The sequence below is a fragment of the Acomys russatus genome, chromosome 3, assembly GCF_903995435.1.
Source record: "Acomys russatus chromosome 3, mAcoRus1.1, whole genome shotgun sequence".
In the NCBI taxonomy this organism is placed as follows: Eukaryota; Metazoa; Chordata; class Mammalia; order Rodentia; family Muridae; genus Acomys; species Acomys russatus.
Genome location: NC_067139.1, coordinates 36873490 through 36893639, shown reverse-complemented (window position 1 = coordinate 36893639; position 20150 = coordinate 36873490). Strand labels below are relative to the sequence as shown.

Below are 20150 nucleotides of genomic sequence, written 5' to 3'. Positions count from 1 at the left end.
GCATCCCTGCCTCGGTATTTTGTAAACATTATTTCCTATCACCTTCTGATTGGTAGAATAAAGAGCTGAATGGCTTATGAAAAAGGCAGGAGATAATAGGCAGGACTTCCAGAGAGACAGGAACTCTGGGAAAGAATCAGGAGGTGCGAAGATCTGCCCACAAGATGGACTATGAAAAATAAGAGGTAACGAGCCACATGGCAGAACATTGGCTAATATAAAGGGACAATTTAAGTTAAGAGCTAGTTGGGAATAAGAGTAAGCTGAGGCCTAAAGCTAGTAAATATAAGTCTCTGCATCATTATTCAGAGCTGGGGTGGGCACAGAAAGTCCATATGGTTTTAGAGAAGAAGGGACACTTTCTAAATTAGAACGTGAAGGTGGGGAGGCTTAGCAGTGAGAACCTGTAAGCTGTGCCTTTCTTTTCTGCAGATGGGTCTAAGTTCTGATGCACGCCACACAATCATCACACTCCTAGCCTAGGCAAGTCTTTTATGAGAGCTAGGCATGGTGGCACACGCCTTTAATCTCAGCATTCGCGAGGCAGAGGCAGGCGGATCGCTGTGAGTTCGAGGCTAGCCTGGTCTACAAAGTGAGTCCAGGATGGCCAAGGTTACACAGAGAAACCCTGTCTCGGAAAAAAAAAAAAAAAAAAAAAGTCTTTTATGAGAACCAGACTATGTTCCGAGAGTTGGTCGTCTGGGGCAAGTTGCTCTCGGGCTAGTCCTATTTGTAAGATACCAAACCCTCGAAGCCCTGGAGACAACTTTGCCTGTTTCTTACAGCTGACTGGTGTTCCTGGTCAGGTTGGGCTGGGGAGACAGATGGTCACTGCTAGCTTTTAGCACTCCTGTTCCTGGAGAGGTCTGCGTCCCATCTGGGGGCACTGTTAATTCGTTTTCAGTCACTGCTTTGACCAGCCACTTGATAACATCTCTGGAATACAAAAGAGATTAGAAAGAAAGATGAACACTGCTGTTGTGCTTACAGTGTTCGGACCTGCATACTTACACTGGGCTCAAACAAAAACCACATATTAAACATGTTATACAAGCTAACTTTTTTCTTCTCTTGTGTACTGGAGACTCAGCCTAGGACCTTGTGCGTGCACGTTAGCCAAGTGTCCTACCACCGGGCTGCAGCTCAGCCCCTGGCACTTTCCTACAAGTTATACAGCAGTTACATTTTATCACTGCTGTGACAAACACCTGACAGAAACACCTAGGGAGAGGAAGGATTTATTTCAGCTCACAGTTTTAGAGAGTTCAGTTAATGGTTGCCTGGACCCATGCAGTCAGGCAGAACATCCTGGTGGTGGGAACATGTAGAAGATGCCATTCTTCACTTCTTCGTGGATAAAAAACAGAGAAATGAGGACCGTAGGAAGGATGAGCTATAATACCCAGGGCAGCCCCCACTCCATGACCTGCACCTGCCCAATTAGGCCAATGCCTCCAAATAATGTGTATTGTGAATTCATCAACATTCATTAGGGCAGAGGCCCCAAGATCTGTTTCTGGAAACACTGTGCTTTACTAATCCAATCAACTGGACAGTCAAAATTGGCTACCACAAATTACAATTATGGGAAAGCATCTCTGGAAGCAGACGCAACTTTCTGAGCAGCAACACTACCTAACTAGGTGGAAAACTGGACTAGGATCTAGTGCAGGCAGGTCTTCACTAGCTCTCTGCCACGTGCGTCATCTATTAACGGTGAAAGGATGTATAGTGGAGACTTACTTCATATAGAGCTTAGGATTCATCAGCAAGGCGAAAACATCTCATATGGTTAAAGTTTATTACTGATTACTTAAATAATCAAGATTTTAAAAAAAGCTATATTGACTCTCAGCTGCGTAGTGGTGGTGCACGCCTTTAATTCCAGCACTCAGGAGGCAGGTTGATCTCTGTGAGTTCAAGGCCAGTCTGGTCTACAAAGTGAGTCTAGGACAGCCAGGGCTGTTACACAGAGAAACCTTGTCTCAAAAAACCTAAAAAAACAAAATCAAAAACCAAACACACACACACACACACAACTATATTGAATACATACATCTAATTATTTCTCTCCTAGTAACACTAGAGAAAATAAAATTGTGAAATACTGAGCTGGGTGTATGGCACATCCCTTTAATTTCAGCACTCAGGAGACAAAGGCAGGAAGATCTTATGAGTTTGAAGGCAGCCTGGTCTACACAGTAAGTTCCAGGCCAGCCAGGGCTATATATAGAGAACATGTCTCAAAAACCAAAAACAAAGAAATCAAGAGACCAAAATAGCCAAAATCCCACTGTCCTGCAAAAGGCAGCTAACTTGGGGGGGGGGGGGGCGAACAGATGTTATGTACAAAATTAGAGGACAATTATAAAAGAGATGTGTGTGTCCAGGTTTTTTTACAAAATGGAATATTATCTGCTCATTTTAAATAGAAACAAGTAGGGTGACCCCTTGAAGAACAATGAAAAAATATTTTTCAGAAACCAAGGATTATTTTCATCTTATACTGGCCTATAGGATGCTGAGCACAATGCATGTCTGTATAACTGTAGATCTACACACATAGTCCTTTCCCAACTAGCTTAATACACTTTGTCTCTTTTTGCTTTTGTCTGTTTTTTTCTTCTGTGTAGCCTTGGATGTCCTAGAATTCACTCTGTAGATCAGGTTGACCTTGAATTCAAAAGATCTGCCTGCCTCTGCCTCCCAGGTGCTGGGATTAAAGGCGTGTGCCACTATGCTTGGTTTAAGACTCCTTTTTAAAACATTTTACATTTACTTTATATATATTGTTTTTTGCTTGCATATATGTATGTGCACCATGGTTGCTTGGTGTCTGCAGAGGCCAGGAGTCACTGTGTCCCCTGGAACTGGAGTTATGGATGGTTGTGAGCTGCCATATAACCCGAGTCCTCTGAAAGAGCAACATGTGCTCTAAACCTCTGAGCCATCTCCCCAGTCCCTTCATTTCTTTTTTTTTTTTTACCCCCATACATTATTACTGATGAAAATTTAGACAATTCTTTATTTTTTATTTTATGTATATGCTTGTTTTGTCTACATGTATGTCTATGCACAAAGTGTGTGCCTGGTGCCCAAGGAGGCCAAAAGGCAGTGTCGTATCTCCTAGAATTGGAGTTACATAGGGTTTTGAGTTGCCGTGTGGATGCTGGGAATAAAATTCAGGCCCTCTAGAAGTGCAGCCAGTGCTCTTAACCACTAAGCCACTTCTCCATCCCTGCTTCAGATTTTAAAATATTTATTTATTAGTGCTCTACTTGCATGTATGCATGCATGACAGAAGACGGCATCAGATCCCAGTATATAGATGGCTGTGAGTCACCATGTGGTTGCTGGAAACTGAACTCAGGACCTCTGGAAGAGCAGTCAGTGCTCTCAACCACCAAACCATCTCTCCAACTTTGCTTCTGATTTCTTGTTTGTTTTGTTTTTCAAGTCAAGGTTTCTCTGTGTAGCCTTGGCTGTCCTGGAACAACCTGTGTAGATCAGGCTGCCCTCAAACTCAGAGATCTGCCTGCCTCTGCCTCCCTAGTGCTGGGATTACAGGCGAGTGCTGCCACCTCCAGCTCTGCTTCAGATTTCTTACCAGTACTTCTGCCAGCTAGTAGACAATTTCTTCAAAGTACTACACAAAATTTATTTCTAAATATGTAAACAAAAATATTTAGCCTGCTTATTAGTCAATACATGAGAGAAAGCTATTTTCTGACATATGAGGTCTCAACACTTGACTTTCCAGATACTCTTCAGAGTAAAGGAGTGTCCCAGCTCCTTAGGAGTCCACGTGACCAATTTAGAGAGCTTTCTTTAGATTCTCTGAATTCCACTTACGGTATTTAGTCATGAGGAGAATCTCATCCTCTTATAGTCTCTGGGTGCGCCCTGACACCTGAAAAACACCTAGCAGATTAGTGTCTGTGAGCATCCTTCCTAAGACAATTAGGCCTTGCAAGCACGGAAGTTCTCTAATTAATAGTCCATTCTATTGATGAATATAAAATCTGAGTAGACTATTGAGAGATGGTGAAATCATGGCAAGGGGGTCCTAGCTGGACTAGTGGATCACTGGGGATGCAGCCTTGGGGCTGTATGCTGGTTGGCCCCTTCCTTTTCCTGAGTTCCTTTGCTTCCTGGCTGCCATGACAAGATCCAAACCCCTGACACTGTGAACGTAAATAAATCCTCTCTCTATGACTTGCCTTTTTTACACAGCTGTCACAGTGACAATAAACCTAACATATTGGCCTTTACTGGTCATGTTCTAGTAGCTGGTTACCTGACATTATGGGGCTGTTTGTCACATGACAGAACAGTATTTGCAATGGATTGCTGTAGGTGCTGACGCTGTCTCCTCAAGATCTGTTGGAAGTCATCTTCCAGGGTCTGCACTACATAACGTAGAAAGAGGACACGTCCAGGCAGAGTTTGTCCCTGTGGAAGAAGTAATAGGAAGTCAGGTTTGCATTTTGCTCTCTTGGATGACAGAAAACCATGGCTGTCAAAACCAAAGGTCCAAGAAAATGCCACGAGTTAGCAAGGTTGTCTGTGTCAAAGAGAGATTTGTGAGAGAAGCAGGTATTCTGAGTCATGGCAACAGAAACTACCCACTGTCTTCCAAACTGGCTGTACCATTCGCAACCTCATCAGCAATGATTCAGACTCACTCACTCACTTCTTCAACTTCTTGCCTTAAAATTTATGGTAAGAAACCAAGCATGGTGGCACACGCCTTTAATCCTAGCATTTAGGAGGCAGAGGCAGACTGATTTCTGTGAGTTCTAGGCCAGCCTGGTCCACAGAGCGAGTCCATACACAGAGAAACCCTGTCTCAAAAAACAGATCCAGCCAAGCACAGACTAATAGCTCTGAAACCAGGAGCCCAGGTAAATCTGTTCTTTTAAATTCCTTCAAGTATTTGTCACTGAGGAAAATTCATAGTACTGCACAAGGCTACAAAAGCTTTCATCCTGCAAAGCTGGCTACACAATGACTGCTCATTTGTTGGTGTACACTGTGTGAAGGTGTGTCTCTGTATAATCAATTGTTGATTCTGCACCAGCAGAGAGCTATGGTCTCATATTTTATCAATATTTGTTATATTTGTTCCTTCCTCACCTGCCTAAGGCAATCTATAATTGTATCTGGTTGGCTTTAGTAAAGAGCTGATGGCCAATGGCTGGGCAGAAGGGGAAAGTGGATCTTCTGGGCAGAGAGAGGGACTCTAGGAGTTTCGCCAGCATTGACACAAGAAGGAACAGAAGTTGGGGGCTGAAAGAGAGAAGTAAAGAACTAGCCCTGGGATGGGTCTTGGTCTAGAATAGCCAGGATGAGCTAGTTGAGAGTCTGTCCAGCTAAGGCCTAGGCTTTTAAATATTAATAAGTTTCCATGTCTTTATTTAATCGCTGGCAGGCCCAAGGAAGTCCTGCTATACTTATTTCTCACTCCTCCCATCCTTTGGCAATCATCATTTTCTTTTCTCTTGTTTTTCTTGGCTTTTAGTCTTTGGCAAGGAAGAACATCATAGCCAAAGGACCACCTAATGGTGAGAGAAGATAAATCCCAAAGGAATATCCCAGAATGCCTCTAGATTCCAACTCCCTCCAACCAGTACCAACCTCCTAATGCTTCAACACCTAACAGCTTCCTGGCTGACTGCCCTTCTTTCATCGTCGTCTTCTTGAGTCTTCATATAGTTCACTATGTGATGTGTGTGTGTGTGTGTGTGTTTCTCTGTGTAGCCTTGGCTGCCTGGAACTCACAGCGATCGACCTGCCTCTGCCTTTCAAATGCTGGGATTGAAGGTGTGCACCACTACGTCCAGTGCGCTCTCTCTCTCTCTCTCTCTCTATATATATATATATATGTATATATATATATATATATAATGTTTTTTTTTTTGAGACAGGGTTTCTCTGTGTAGCCTTGACTATCCTGGGCTCACTTTGCAGACTAGGCTGGCCTTGAACTCATAGTGATCTGCCTGCCTCTGCCTCCCACGTGCTAGGATTAAAGGCGTGTGCCACCACACCTGGCTTTTTTTTTTTTTTTTTCAAGACAGGGTTTCTCTGTGTAGTCTTGGCTGTCCTGGACTCACTTTGTAGACCAGGCTGGCCTTGAACTCACAGCGATCCGCCTGCCTCTGCCTCCTGAGTGCTGGGATTAAAGGCATGCGCGGCATGCGCCACCACTGCCCGGCTTTCTACATGATTTTTTTTTTTTGTTTTTGTTTTTGTTTTTGGAGACAGGGTGTCTCTGTGTAGCCTTGGCCATCCTGGACTCACTTTGTAGACCAGGCTGGCCTTGAACTCACAGCGATCCGCCTGCCTCTGCCTCCCAAGTGCTGGGATTAAAGGCGTGTGCCACCACGCCTGGCTCTATATGATATTTTTAAAGCAGAGACCACACCTCATTTTTTAGCATACCAGTGGGCTTATGCTAGATTTAAAATAAGACTATCCCAGCTACTAGGGGAACTGAGGTGGTGGGTTACAAGGTCAAGGCCAGCTTGAGGCAATTTAAAGAAACCCTGCCTCAAAATAAGTAAAAAATAAATAAAAATTAAGGGCAAGATGCTAGGTCTGAATCTCTTAATAATGGGAAAAAGAAACAAAAAGGTCAACCTCCTTCCAAGGCTTGCACATTCCACCAGGCCTCTCTGGCCATCGCTCTCCTTGCCTCCAAGCATATTCTTGTCTCAGGGCCCCTTTGCATCTTGCAATTCCTTTTGCTTAAAACACTTTTTCAGCTGGGCTCAGTAGCTCACACTTGTAACTGCAGCACTCAAGGAGGCAAAGGCAGATGGGTCACTGTGAGTTTGGGGCCAGCCTGGTTTACAAAGTGAATCCAGGACCCCCAAGGCTACACAGAGAAACACTGTCTCAAACAAACAAACAAACAAAACCCAAAACAAAGAAACCCCAAGCATTTATAGGATTACAGGAGGTGGTATTATATATAGTTATCCATGATTTATGTATGGTAAAATGTACAAGTCTAGAAATTTACCCATTTCTTCTATGCTATCAATTTTATGTTCAAACTAATCTCTAATAATCTATGTTTCTATAGTGTAAATTGTGTTATATCCTTTTTTTTCTATAGCACAATTCAAGTTTATTCCATTTGTTCTTGCATCTTTTTTTATCTCTTAAAAAAAAAAAAAAGATTTATTATTTATATAGTATTTTGCCTGCATGTGGCCTGCACACCAGAAGAGGGCAACAGATCTCATTAGAGATGGTTATGAGCCAGTATGTGGTTGCTGGGAATTGAACTCTCAGGACCTTTGGAAGGGTAGCCAATGTTCTTATCCTCTGAACCATCTCTCCAGCCTTTCCTTTTCTTCCCTTATTTAAGGATTTTGCTCCTTTTTTTTTTTTTTTTTTCCTTTTTTAGTCTAGATAAAGGCTTTATTTTTAATTTTTGGAAAATGAGCTCTTAGCTTGTGACTTTCTTTTTTTTTTTTTGAGAATTAGGTATTTGAAGAAAGTGATTTTTCTAGTATGTACAGATTGAATATATTTAAGGTAAGACATTTAGTGCTGGGCGTGATGGCTGTAATCCCAGCACTTGGGGGGCAGAGGCAGGCGGCTCTCTATGAGTTGAAGGCCAGCCTGGTCTACAAAGCCAGTCCAGGACAGCCAAAGTTACACAGAGAAACCCTGTCTTGAAAAAACAAAAACCAAAAAATTAAAAATAAACCAAACCAAACCAAACCAACCAGTCAAACAACAAAAGACATTTAGCAGTCATCATGGCTTGAAATTCTGGACCTGTCCCTTTTCTAGTAAACACCCACTTTAGGCATGTGCACATGCTGTCCTTATTCTGTTTTATTTTGTATATGTGGTATATATATATACACAATGTGTGTATGCATGCAAGGCAGAGGAGGACATCATGTGTCTTGTTCCATTACTTTGTCTTATCCCTTTGAGACATGTCTCTCACTTAACCTGGAAGTAGGAGGATGGCATGCAAGCCTCAGCAACCCTCATGTCTCTACCCCCACAGTGCAGGGTTACAGGTATGTACAGCCACACCTATCTTTTTACATGGATGTTAGAGATTTGAACTCAGGTCCTCATGCTTGCACAGTAAGTACTCTGACCTGCTGAGGCATATTCCCAGCCTTATACAGTATACTAAAAAAACCCTTTTCATGTTGGTCAGAAGTGGTGCACATCTTTAGTTCAAGCACTCAGGAGGCAGAGGCAGCTAGATTTCTGAGTTCAGGGTCAGCCTGGTCTACACAAGTGAGTTCCAGAACATCCAAGAGTTTACAAACAAAGCCAAACCTTTTTGTTTAAATACTTATCATGCTTATTTATTTATTTATCTACTCACTCATTTATTTGGGTATGTGTCCATATGCATGTGAGGAACCTAGAGGACAACTCATGGATGTCAGTCTCTCCTCCTGCCACCTGGGTCCAGGGGATTAAACTCAGGCTGTTAGGCTTGACATCAAGTCCCTTCACCTGGTGAGCCATCATGCTGGTCCTTAGATACCAAAACTTAAATGTATATTTTCACTTGCCATGATTTTTATGTGGCAGTTAAGTGTCAGAAGATAACTTTTGAGAATCCTTTCTTTGCTTCCACTTTGTTGATCAGGTTGTTTCTTGTTGATTTACTGTTTACTCCAGGGTCACTAAACTGCCATCTCCTGGGGGATTCCTTCCTCAGTATCAACTCACCATGCTCACTACAGAAGTGCTGGGATTACAGATTTGCAACTTTTCACCATTGGGGATCAAATTTAGGATGTCATGATTTCACCCACTGAATTATCTTGCTGGCCCCAATGTTCTGTACTTTTTAACTGTCTTTCCCCAAGAGGCTTGTTCCTGTTTCTTCTCAGAGCTCATAATCTCTTGCTTCCCCTGGTATATGCCTGCCATGCCACCTCCAGTAGAGTCCGCATGACAATGCTGTTCCGAGGACTTGAGGTGATGACCCCAAAAGGGAGAGTCTCCTGGAAAAGGCCATGGTGTTCTTTCCCTTGGAGTGTTGGTAGCGACCTGCTTCCTGGTATTCCTTCCTATTTGCTCTATTATTCTTCTCACTCATAGTCGAGGCAACAACAAGGTGACCAGGGACACGGTGCCAGGAGGTGAACTGGACAAAGCACCAGCCTAGAAACCGCAGGATGAGATGCCTCCTCCAAATGCGCCTGATTTATTATTAGTCATCCTGAAAGTTTTTTTAAAAAAGATTTATTTATTTATTATTTTGTATATAGTGCTCTGCCTGCATGTGTACCTGCAGACCAGAAGAGGGCATCAGATCACATTATAGATGGTTGTGAGCCACCGTATGGTTGCTGGGAATTGAACTCAGGATCTCCAGAAGTGCAATCCATGTGCTTAACCTCTGAGCCTGAAAGTTCTTAAGAATAATAAAACAATGGAGAACTTTTTCAATGAATTACAGCAAAAGGAAGTGGTTAAAAAAAATCCCCTGTGGGCTGGAGAGATGGCTCAGCGGTTAAGAGTACTGCCTGCTCTTCCAAAGGTCCTGAATTCAATTCCCAGCAACCACATGGTGGCTCACAATATAATGAGATCTGGTGCCGCCTTCGGGCCTGTAGGTGTATATGCAGGCAAAACATTGTATACATAATAAATAAATAAATAAATCTTAAAAAAAAAAAATCCCCTCAATTAAATGAAGGGTCTTTATCAAAGGCAGTCATCAATGGGAAAAAGGTGTCAGACACTGACTAACAGCACAAAGTTAATTTTACAGAGGACGGTCTCTGGTCCCTGGCTCAGCCTGAGAATGTAGTATCTGCCTGTGCCAAGTTAATGTCATAGAAACAATGATGTTATTACTATGCACTTTGAACTGTGTATTCTATATGCCTGACTGCTTCACTGACCCCCTTGAATCTACTCCATGGAAAATGTAACCACAACGCACTCCCTGTTTCAAAATGTAAAAATCTAGACTGCTTGCCTTCAAAGTACACTCAGATTCAAACTGCCTCTGTGTTTGTCTCTGTTTGTCCCCGTCGAATCCTTGCCCACCAAGTCTTAAAGGATCCTCACCCCAGGGATCCCCATAACCAACTGGGGTGGTCTGTGGCATCTGCTATGGAATTGCAGGCACCAACAGCAGTTTTTATTTTGTTTGTTTGTTTGGTTTGGTTTTTCAAAACAGGGTTACTCTGTGTAGCCTTGGCTGTCCTGTACTCACTTTGTAGAGCAGGCTGGCCTCGAACTCACAGAGATCCACCTGCCTCTGCCTCCTCGAGTGCTTTGATTATAGGTGTGTGCCCCTGCACTCAGCCTGTACAAGAGTTTTGATGTGATTATGTCTTAAGCTTTGTTGTGTATAAGGGATTGAGTTAATTATCAAGTTTATCCAAATTTTTTTATCCAACAATTGTCCAAATTGTGCAGTACTTACAGATGGCTAAAATAAGCTACCCAGGCCAGACTCTTGAGGTTTGAACCAAGCTGACTATTGAGTCAGGTTGGACCTAATTTCCTGCTTGCCTCCCCTGGCTTGATACTCTGCTGGCCTTGCTGTCTGTAGAGATTTCCTACCTTACTGTGACAAACAATGACTATGAGGTTGGTTTATTGTTTTTGGATGAAATGAGGACTTTGGAACATTGGACTCAAGAGTTTTCTGAGAGGGACAATATTTGCAACTAGGCTAGAGACTTTTTAATTTAAGATTTATTTTTATTTTATATGCATTGGTGTTTTGCCGGCATGTCCATCTGTGTGAGGGTGTCGGACACCATGGAACTGGAGTTACAGACGGCCATGTACACTCTGGGAATTGAACCCGGGTCCCTTGGAAGAACAGCCAGTGCTCTTAACCACACAGTCATCTCTCTAACCCCAAGACTGTTCTTGTGATAGTCTGGCAAAGAACATGGCTGTTTTCTGACCTTGTCCTAAGAATTTGCCTGAGGCTAGATTGAGATGTATTAGACTGACTTCCTTGGAAGATATTTCCAGACAGCCTAACACTGTGTTGTGGTTATTAGTCATCACTCTTATGCAGGTCTACAGTGATGACATCCAAGTGGGGCAGGAAGAAATTCAAGATGTACACTTTGGCAAGAGAAGCATCCAGGAAATTTAAATGTTGGAGCTAGCTTGTGCTGAAAGGGATTAAGGTGATTAAGAAGGCCTGATCCACATTACAATAAATGAAAGGTCACCCTCCTGGAAATACACCCCCCCCCCCCAAGTAAGCTGAAAGGAAAAGGGATGAGGGATTTTCTGCTCCTAAAAAAGCAACAACAAAAGCTGCGATTCAATGTGATTCAATGCCAAGCAAGCAACCAAATTTGGCATTGTTGTCCATGTAGTTCTTTCTGGCTTTAGGACATGAAGGAAACACAAGTCCAGGGGTTGTGGAATCCTTCCCCCCAGCCAAGGACAGCTGCATGTGACACAGGAGTCCGTACACAGTAGGCCTGACAGGTCACTGAACAAAGCTGTGAAAGTGAAGCCTGTATTGTACTAGAGACCCGAAAATTCAGAAGATGCTAGAATCATTAAACCTCTGCCAAGAGGAACTGCATTTGTGGGGTGAGACTAGCTCAAGAAAGAGAAGATGTTGCAGGCAGCCAAGCTGGAAGGGCTGAACCATCTAAGTCCTTTGACATCTGTTGTAGAGATACAAGATTTGGAGTTGGCTCTGCTGTTTCCCTTGGTCCAGCATTTCCTCACCATGCCCCCTTTCCTCCCTTTTGGAATGGTAATATATATTCTGTGCCACTGTAGAGGGAACTGTATAATGTATGCTTTGAGTTTATTGGGGGTTACAGTTAAGAGACTGCCTTGGGTCTCAGAAGGGACCATAGACTTTGGACTGAAAGACTATGGGGCTTTTGAAGTTGGATTGAATGTATTTGCAGTATGAGATGGACACAAGGGAGGAATGTGGGGTTTGAATGCCACTGACCTTGTACGTTCATATATTTGAATACTTGGTCCCCACTTAGTGGGACTGTTTGAAGGAGGTGTATCTCTGGGGTGGTCTTAAGGTTTCAAAAGCCCCCTTTGACCCCCAGGGTGCTCCCTTGCTTCCTGTTTGTGGATCCAGATGAGAGCTCTCATCTGCTGTTCCAGTGCTATGCCTGCCTGCTTACCTGCTGCTATGCTCCCCACTGTTTCCTAATGGCCAGGCATTCAAATACATAAGTCTATATGGGAGCCATTCCTATTCAAACCACCACACAGACAATGTGAGCTGTCGTGCTTGCTGGGAATCGAACCTGAGTCCTTTGCAAGACTAGCCAGTACTTTTTTAAAAAATCAGTTCTTTTTTTCTTTCTTTCTTATAGACTTATTTATTTTTAATTAATTAATTAATTAATTAATTAATTTTTTGGTTTTTCGAGACAGAGTTTCTCTGTGTAGCCTTGGCCATCCTAGACTCACTTTGTAGACCAGGCTGGCCTCGAACTCACAATGATCCGCCTGCCTCTGCCTCCCGAGTGCTGGGATTAAAGACGTGCGCCACCACGCCCGGCTGACTTATTTATTTTTATTTATTGTGTATGAGTGCTTTATTTTCAGAAGAGGGCATCAGATCTCATTATGGATGGCTGTGAGCCCCCATGTGGTTGCTGGGAATTGAACTCAAGACCTCTGGAAGAGCAGGCAGTGCTCTTAACCTCTCAGCTATCTCTCCAAGCCCCAGCCAGTGCTCTTAACCACTGAACCATCTTTCCAGCCCACATCTTTTTTTTTTTTTTTGGTTTTTCGAGACAGTGTTTCTCTGTGTAGCCTTGGCCATCCTGGACTCACTTTGTAGACCAGGCTGGCCTCGAACTCTCAGCGATCTGCCTGCCTCTGCCTCCCGAGTGCTGGGATTAAAGGCATGCGCCACCACGCCCGGCTCCAGCCCACATCTTTATTTCATCCTCATACCTAAAACTCAGTTTGGCTGTGTATAGATTTTTTTTTTTCTTCTGTTTTTTAAGACACAGTTTTTCTGTGTAGGCCTGGCTGGCTTTGAACTTACAGAGATCCACCTGCCTCTGCCTCCCAAGTGCTGGGATTAAAGGACTGCGCCACCACGCTTGGCTGAATATAGAATTTAAAGTAGAAACTCTTTTGTTTAACTACCTTAAGATGAGCAGACAGAATGCTGGCAGATAAACTTGGAGGTCACTAAATATAGAACGTGGAAATTTTCTGAATTACTAACTTGATAACATGTTTTTGTTTATTACAGATGGTTCATGTCATTTCTTTAGACATTTTGCCTGCTGTGTTCCAGAGTGTAGTAGCTGATGGCTCCACATAATGGTTTTCAGCAGATGCCCACTCACTTTCTGTACTGGACTTGTTCCCACCTCTCAGCATAATGTTGCATTTCTGAGTGGAAAGCTTCTTTGGTGTTCTGATGTATAGACCTCCCCTCGCTGGCCACGACAGTCTCCTCTACATGTGTTCTAGCTCGTGCTGCCTCTGCCCAGCTTCTCTTGAATCTTGATTCACATGTACCATCCTTCCCCTTGTTTTCATAGCTATGGATTATAACTTCCCCCATTTATTGACTAGCGTCTTAACATTATATGTTTGCAGTACTAGGGATTGCACTCAGGACCTCATGTGCAGTAGGCAAGTGCTCCACCACTGAGCTGTATCACTAGCCTTTCTAATAATATCTTTAGTTGGATCTCAAGGAGAGAAGACCTGAATATATTAATATTTGAGTTGGGAGACTGCATGTTTCAAAAGTAACCTTTGGTACAGTAGTATTGTCGGCAGGGAACAGTGGCAGAGACTCTACTAACAGATGAAGGCAGTTGCTGCCAAGCCTTACAACACGAGTTCAACCCCCAAGACCCAGAGGATGGAAGCAGAGAACCAACTCCTGAAGCTGTCTTCTGACTCCCACACACACCATGGTGCTCTCAAATACACTCATACTCTGCCCACACACACACACATTTAAAATTCCTCTGCAAACGATGTGTCATCATAGTCTGTTACCTCTTCCTCCATGACATAGGTGAGCAGTTTCCAGTCCCACTCCACAGTCTTGGCATTGGCTGGATGCAACCTGAAAGTCAAGTGACATCAATTACAATTCTGGACAATGTAGTGGCAGAAGGGTTAGGGTCTGGATGGCGACAGGAGGAAAAGCCTCTTTGTATCCTAAGCGCTCTGGCCTGCCCTCCGGTTCCACACCACACACGGTGTAGACTGGCTCATAGGCAGTGAGCCTCACGTACCAGGACTGCAAGAAGCATGTGATTTGTTGAGCTAATCACAAGATTCTACTCTTTAAGTCACTGTGATTGTCTCAAAAACGGACTCATATGCCATGCTAAGCCAATTATAATACGACTCAGTTTCAGAACTGTGTAATTATGGAAGTTGATTTTCTAACTCAAAATACCATAAAAATCTGAAGCTAAAGACTACAGAACCAAGGCAGAGTTGAAAACTGGGTCCCAGCAGCCATTTATAAAAACAGTATCAAATAATATTCCCAGGTTTCTAGTGAAATAAGACATTATATTCTTTTACTGGCAATTTAAGCCATTGATTGGGTTTCCTGCCACAATTAACACTATTAAGAAAGCTCCCCAGGTGAGCTGATGAAGCTTAGACAAGGGAAGCCTTGCCCTGCACTTAGGCTCCCTAGAAGACGCGGCCAAGCAGCGCTAACAATTCCTACTGTTGGATTTTCATGAGAAGCATGTAGGCCTCCTTAAGGACGTCCACAGTCTCAGAGCCACTGAGCAGGATTTTCTGGATGATGTGAGCCACAATATCTCTGGGTGGGTAATGCTGGGGTGAAACAAAGTCCATTAGAAACTGCACAGTCCCCAGAGGGAAGTTTTCTTCAATGGTGTTTGCCACCATTCTTAGTCTTCGATGAGGGATGGGCTCTAATTTCTGACTCTTGCTCTGTAGAGACAAAGAGATAGAGAGGCATCAGGGTGGGTGCTGCACTTGAGCAAGAGGTTCTGCAACAGGTTGAAAACAAAGTTTTCTTTGCTTTTGAAATATTTTATTAAAGAGAGAGACAAGAAAGCTCTACTTAAAAAACAATAAACAAATCTCTCAATGATGTGGGGAGGTTACAATACAGAAATTCTAAATTCTACATACAATATGACTTCATCTGTAATAAAAAGTAAAAGAAAGGAAAATACCAAAGAGCCAAGAGCAGTCAGAGATGGGCTTTGAGTTCCTGACCCTCCTGTTTCCACCTTCTACCTCCCAGGATGAGGGGCCCAAGAGACTTACGGGTAGGGACAAAGGCACATTAGATACTTTATACAGATAAGATTTGGGCATACTGTATTGCTTCCTTCCCCTTCTCTTTCTCTGGTATTTCTTTTTTCTTTTTGAGAGGGTATCACATAGCCCAAGTTGATATGGAGTTTACTATGTTTGTAGCAGAGACTGGTCTTGGCCTCCTGCTTATCCTGCCTCCAGCTCCCAAGCACTAGAATTACAAGCATGTACCACCATACATTTGTTTGTTTTTCGAGACACTCTATGTAGCCTTGGCTGTCTTGTATTTACTGTGTAGACCAGGCTGGCCTCAAACTCATAGAGATCTGCCTGTCTCTGCTTCCCCAGCTGCTGGGATTACAGGTGTGCACAAACACAACTGGCTCCATGGATGGTTTTTAACCATTACATTCTATAAACAACAAAACTAATAACAAGTACATATGTTTTTTAAAAATCCCAATTATTAGCTGGGCGGTGGCATATACTTTTAATCCCAGCATTCAGGGAGGCAGAGGTAGGCAGATCTCTGTGAGTTTGAGGCCAGCCTGGTCTATAAAGCATGTCCAGGAAAGCCAGGGCTACACTGGGAACCAAACACTCCACCCTACCCTGCCCACTCCAAAAGGCAATTGGGAAGGGACTGCATGGAATCATTCATAGCAACGCTGTCTGACAGCACTACAGGTGACTTCAAACACATTCAACAAGCACTTTTTTGTTTTGGTTTTTCTCTCTCTCTTTCTTTTTTCTTTTCTTTTCTTTTTTCTTTTTTTTTTTTTTGGTTTTTCGAGACAGGGTTTTTCTATGTAGCCTTGGCTGTCCTAGACCTGCTTTGTAGACCAGGCTGGCCTCAAACTCACAGCAATCCGCCTGCCTCTGCTCCCCAAGTGCTGAGATTAAAGGTGTGCGCCACCACGCCTGGAGTTATTTTGGTTTTTCAAGACAGAGTTCCTCTGTGTAGCTCTGACTGTGCTGGACTAACTTTGTAGATCAGGGTGGCCTCAAACTCACAGAGATCATCTGCCTCTGCCTCCCTGAGTGCTGGGATTAAAGGTATATGCCACCATGCCTGGCTTTAAAAAAAAAAAATCACTTTAAAAAAAATATATTTTTTGAGTTTTCTGTATGCAAGTGTTTCTGGGTGTGCATTTGTGCATGTGACAGTGGCACCTGCAGAGGAGGAAGAGAACAGTGGGTGCACTGGGGCTAGAGAATTACTGAGGTCATGAGTCACCTAGTTGGCTGCTGGGAACTGAACTTAGGTCGTCTGGAAAAGTAGAAGGCAGTACTAAGTACTGAGCTATCTTTCCAACCCTACCCTTTTGGCTTTTAAAAATCACATTTTGTTTATTTATTTACATATTTATTTGTATGTGTGTGTATTTATGAGCAGGGATCAGAGCACAATTTGTGGGAGTCAGTTCTCTTCTTCTACCATGTGGGTCTGGGCCATAGAACACAAATTACCAGGCTTGGTAGCAAGTGCCTTTATTCCCTGAGCCACTTTGCTAGTATGCCTATTTTTTGACTTTTTGAACTACTTTTAAACAGATTTTAAGGTTGAGGGTGAGATTTTGGATAACAAAAAGGTTTCATGCTGTGTGACTGTTATTTTTTTTCCACATAATCTTATTTAGTTTTCATAGGTCAATGAAGACAAATAGGAAAATGGTATCCTCATTAAAAGTTAAATTGAACTTCTACTCCTAAATAATAATAATAATAATAATAATAATAATAATAATAATAATAATAATAATAATAATAATTCTTCCTCTTCCTCCTCCTCTTCCTCCTCTTCTTCTTCTTCTTCCTGGTTTTTCGAGATAGGGTTTCTCTGTGTAACAGCTCTAGCTATCCTGGAACTTAATCTGTAGACCAGACTAACCTCGAACTCACAGAGATCCACCTGTGTCTGCCTCCTAAGTGCTGGGATTAAAGGTGTACGCCACTACTGCCTGGCCTAAAATCTTTTTTTTAAAGATTTATTTATTCATTTTATGCATGAGTACTTTATCTGCATGTATACCTGCACACCAGAAGAAGGCATCAGATGATGGTGTGAGGCACCATTTGGTTGCTGGGAATTGAACTCAGGACCTCTGGAAGAGCACTGAGCCATCCCTGCAGCCTCTCTTAAATTCTAAGGATTGATTTGAGGCATTGAAGAGACAAGAGTCTTCTCTTTGTGATATGGAAACTATACGGGCCTCAGGAAGAGACGTATAAAGGAACTGAAGAATCTAACAAAGGCCAGTAACAAATCAGACACTAACATGCACTTTATATACAACACGTCATTTAGCGGGCCTAGGAGGTGTTTTATTTTAACCTCTACTGTACAATATAGGAGCTAAGGTTCACAAAGAAAAGTGACACGCATAGAATGCTGGTTTTTAAGTGTGGGCTGGGATCTGAACAGATCTAATTCCCCCTCAAATGGGAGAAGATAAAAAGTTCCTTTGTATTTGGCCCATTCTTTAATGCATGGACTCCAGTCACAGTAACTTTATCCACGGTCTATGGGAAGGGGAGTGAGTGTGTTTGCTTACCTCCCGTGTGTCTTTATCTGGTATTAACGTCTGGAAGAAGAGATGGTGTACTGGAGGCCGTAAGAAGTATTTCAGTCTGTGCAGGCACGGTCTGTTGTACACCCCAACTTGTGGTATTTGTCCTTGTATCTGGGCAGACCCAGGGTTGGCAAGCTGTGGCAGTGATCTCTCTTTTTTGGCTGAACTGTCTGTAACAGAGAGCCAAGGAACTTTTTCTAAGGAATATTCAGACTGTGGAGACAGTGGGCTAGCAGAGCAACTTGGAGAGGGCGGAGCTGAGATATCCATATGAATATCATGGCTCTGCATAGCATCCAGGGAAGACTTTGGCCTGTCTCTTGCTAAATCCAATAACCTTGGCGGTGAGTGCGACACATCTCCTGATAAGTGTGGTATATTTCCAAGTAACGGTGACAAATTGCCTGGTGACTGCAATGCATTGCTAGGTGACTGTGGTACAACTTCTGGTGGTTGTACATCTCCTGATGGTGGTGGTACTGCTTCTGGTGACTGTATCACATCTCCTGATGACTGTGGTACAGTTTTTGGTGACTGTATCATATCTCCTGATGACTGTGGTACAGCTTCTGGTGATTGTATCATATCTCCTGATGATGGTGGCACACCTGGTGACTTTATCACATCTCCTGATGGTGGCACATCTACTGATGACTGTGGCACACGTCCTGGTGACTGCATCATATCTCTTGATGACTGAGTCACACTTGATAACTGCATCATACCTCCTGGTGACTGTGTCACACCTCCTGATGACTGCATTATACCTCCCGAGGACTGCATCACACTTCTTAGTGACTGTGTCACACCACCTGATGACTGCATTAAACCTCTTGATGACTGCATTAAACCTCTTGATGACTGCACCACACCTCTTAGTGACTGCACCACACCTCCTGGTGACTGCACCACACCTCTTAGTGACTGCACCACACCTCCTGGTGACTGCACCACACCTCTTAGTGACTGCACCACACCTCCTGGTGACTGCACCACACCTCCTGGTGACTGCATCACACCTCCTGGTGACTGTACCATCTCTCTTGATGACTGCATCACACCTCTTGACTGCATCACACCTCTTGACTGCATCACACCTCTTGACTGCATCACACTTCTGGATGACTGCATCGCACCTTCTGATGACCGTATCACACCTCTTCGTGGCTGTATCATCTCTCTTGATGACTGTGTCATATATCCTGGTAACTGCATCACCTCTGGTGACTGTGTTACATCTCCCAGCAATGGTGGCACATCTTGCAGTGACTGCAGCATGTCTTGTAGTGACAGTGGCATGTCTTGCAGTAACCATGGCATATCTTGTAGTTGTGTCACATCTTGCGGGTATAATAGGTTTTGAGGTCGGCCTGGAACATCTTGAAGTATGCCCAGAGTGTTTTGTGGTGGGTATAGTGGGTGTTGAGGGTGCCATGACAAGTCTTGAGCTGTGCTTGGCATATTCTGCTGAGAGCATGACACATCTTGAGTAGGGCATGGCACTTCTTGAGGTGAATGAGGTAAAGCTTGGAGTTGGCACTGCACAGTTTGTGAGGGGCATGACAAGGTTTGTGAGGGGCATGACAAAGTTTGTGATGGACATGACAAAGCTTGTGGTGGGCATGAGGAGGCTCGTGGTGGACACGGTGAAGCTCTTAGTGGGCACGATAAGGCCTGTAGTGGGCATAGCAAGCCTTGTGGGTTGGCAAGACACATCTTGCTGTGAGCATGGCAAAGAGGCCCTCTGATTGCTGCTGCTGCTGCTGCTGCTGCTGCTGCTGCTGCTGCTACTACTGTTATTGTTTGTGGAGGAGAAAGAGCTGACATCTGTCAAGAAGCTGAGGCCACCTTTGTACGTGATTGAGCCACAGTTTGGTTCTGGAGGATAAACAGAGTCCTGGCTGATAGATGTAGGGGGTCGAGAATGTTCAAACACGTTGTCCTCCAACAAATCCAAATCTACAGGGTCATTGTTAATGATGCTTTGTCCTGCAGGCTGAGAGAGTCTGTCTCCATGGGCTCCCACTGCCTCTTTGCCTGAGAGATTGGTACATGTCTGAAGACTAGGTGGCTCCTTCTGAGAGGAAGGTACAGGTTCTAGAGTCAAGTCAAGAGTGGCAATAGGCCTATTTTCTTCCTCACTTCTTGTCAGATCAATCACACAGAGTCCATTACGATCTTTTGCCCTCGCTCTGGTTTCTCTAGTTAAGTCAATGAAGTCCTGTTAAAGATGTGGGAAGAGAAGGGTGAGAGAAGGACACAGAAACTCTACTTGAGAAGACTGAGCTTTTAGCTTTTCTCATTTCACTGGCATTTCTCTATACA

At 43.5% G+C, this 20150-nt stretch overlaps 1 protein-coding gene across 1 annotated transcript in view; it reads right to left on the bottom strand.

The window, feature by feature from the left end:
* Simc1 (SUMO interacting motifs containing 1) overlaps positions 1–20150 on the bottom strand; it is a 39192-nt gene that overhangs the window by 9114 nt on the left and 9928 nt on the right. The window contains 7 exon segments of the mRNA XM_051171522.1: positions 784–936; positions 4298–4452; positions 13996–14065; positions 14687–14919; positions 17808–18433; positions 18824–19526; positions 19528–20046. Coding sequence (XP_051027479.1) covers positions 784–936; positions 4298–4452; positions 13996–14065; positions 14687–14919; positions 17808–18433; positions 18824–19526; positions 19528–20046 — 2459 coding nt within the window.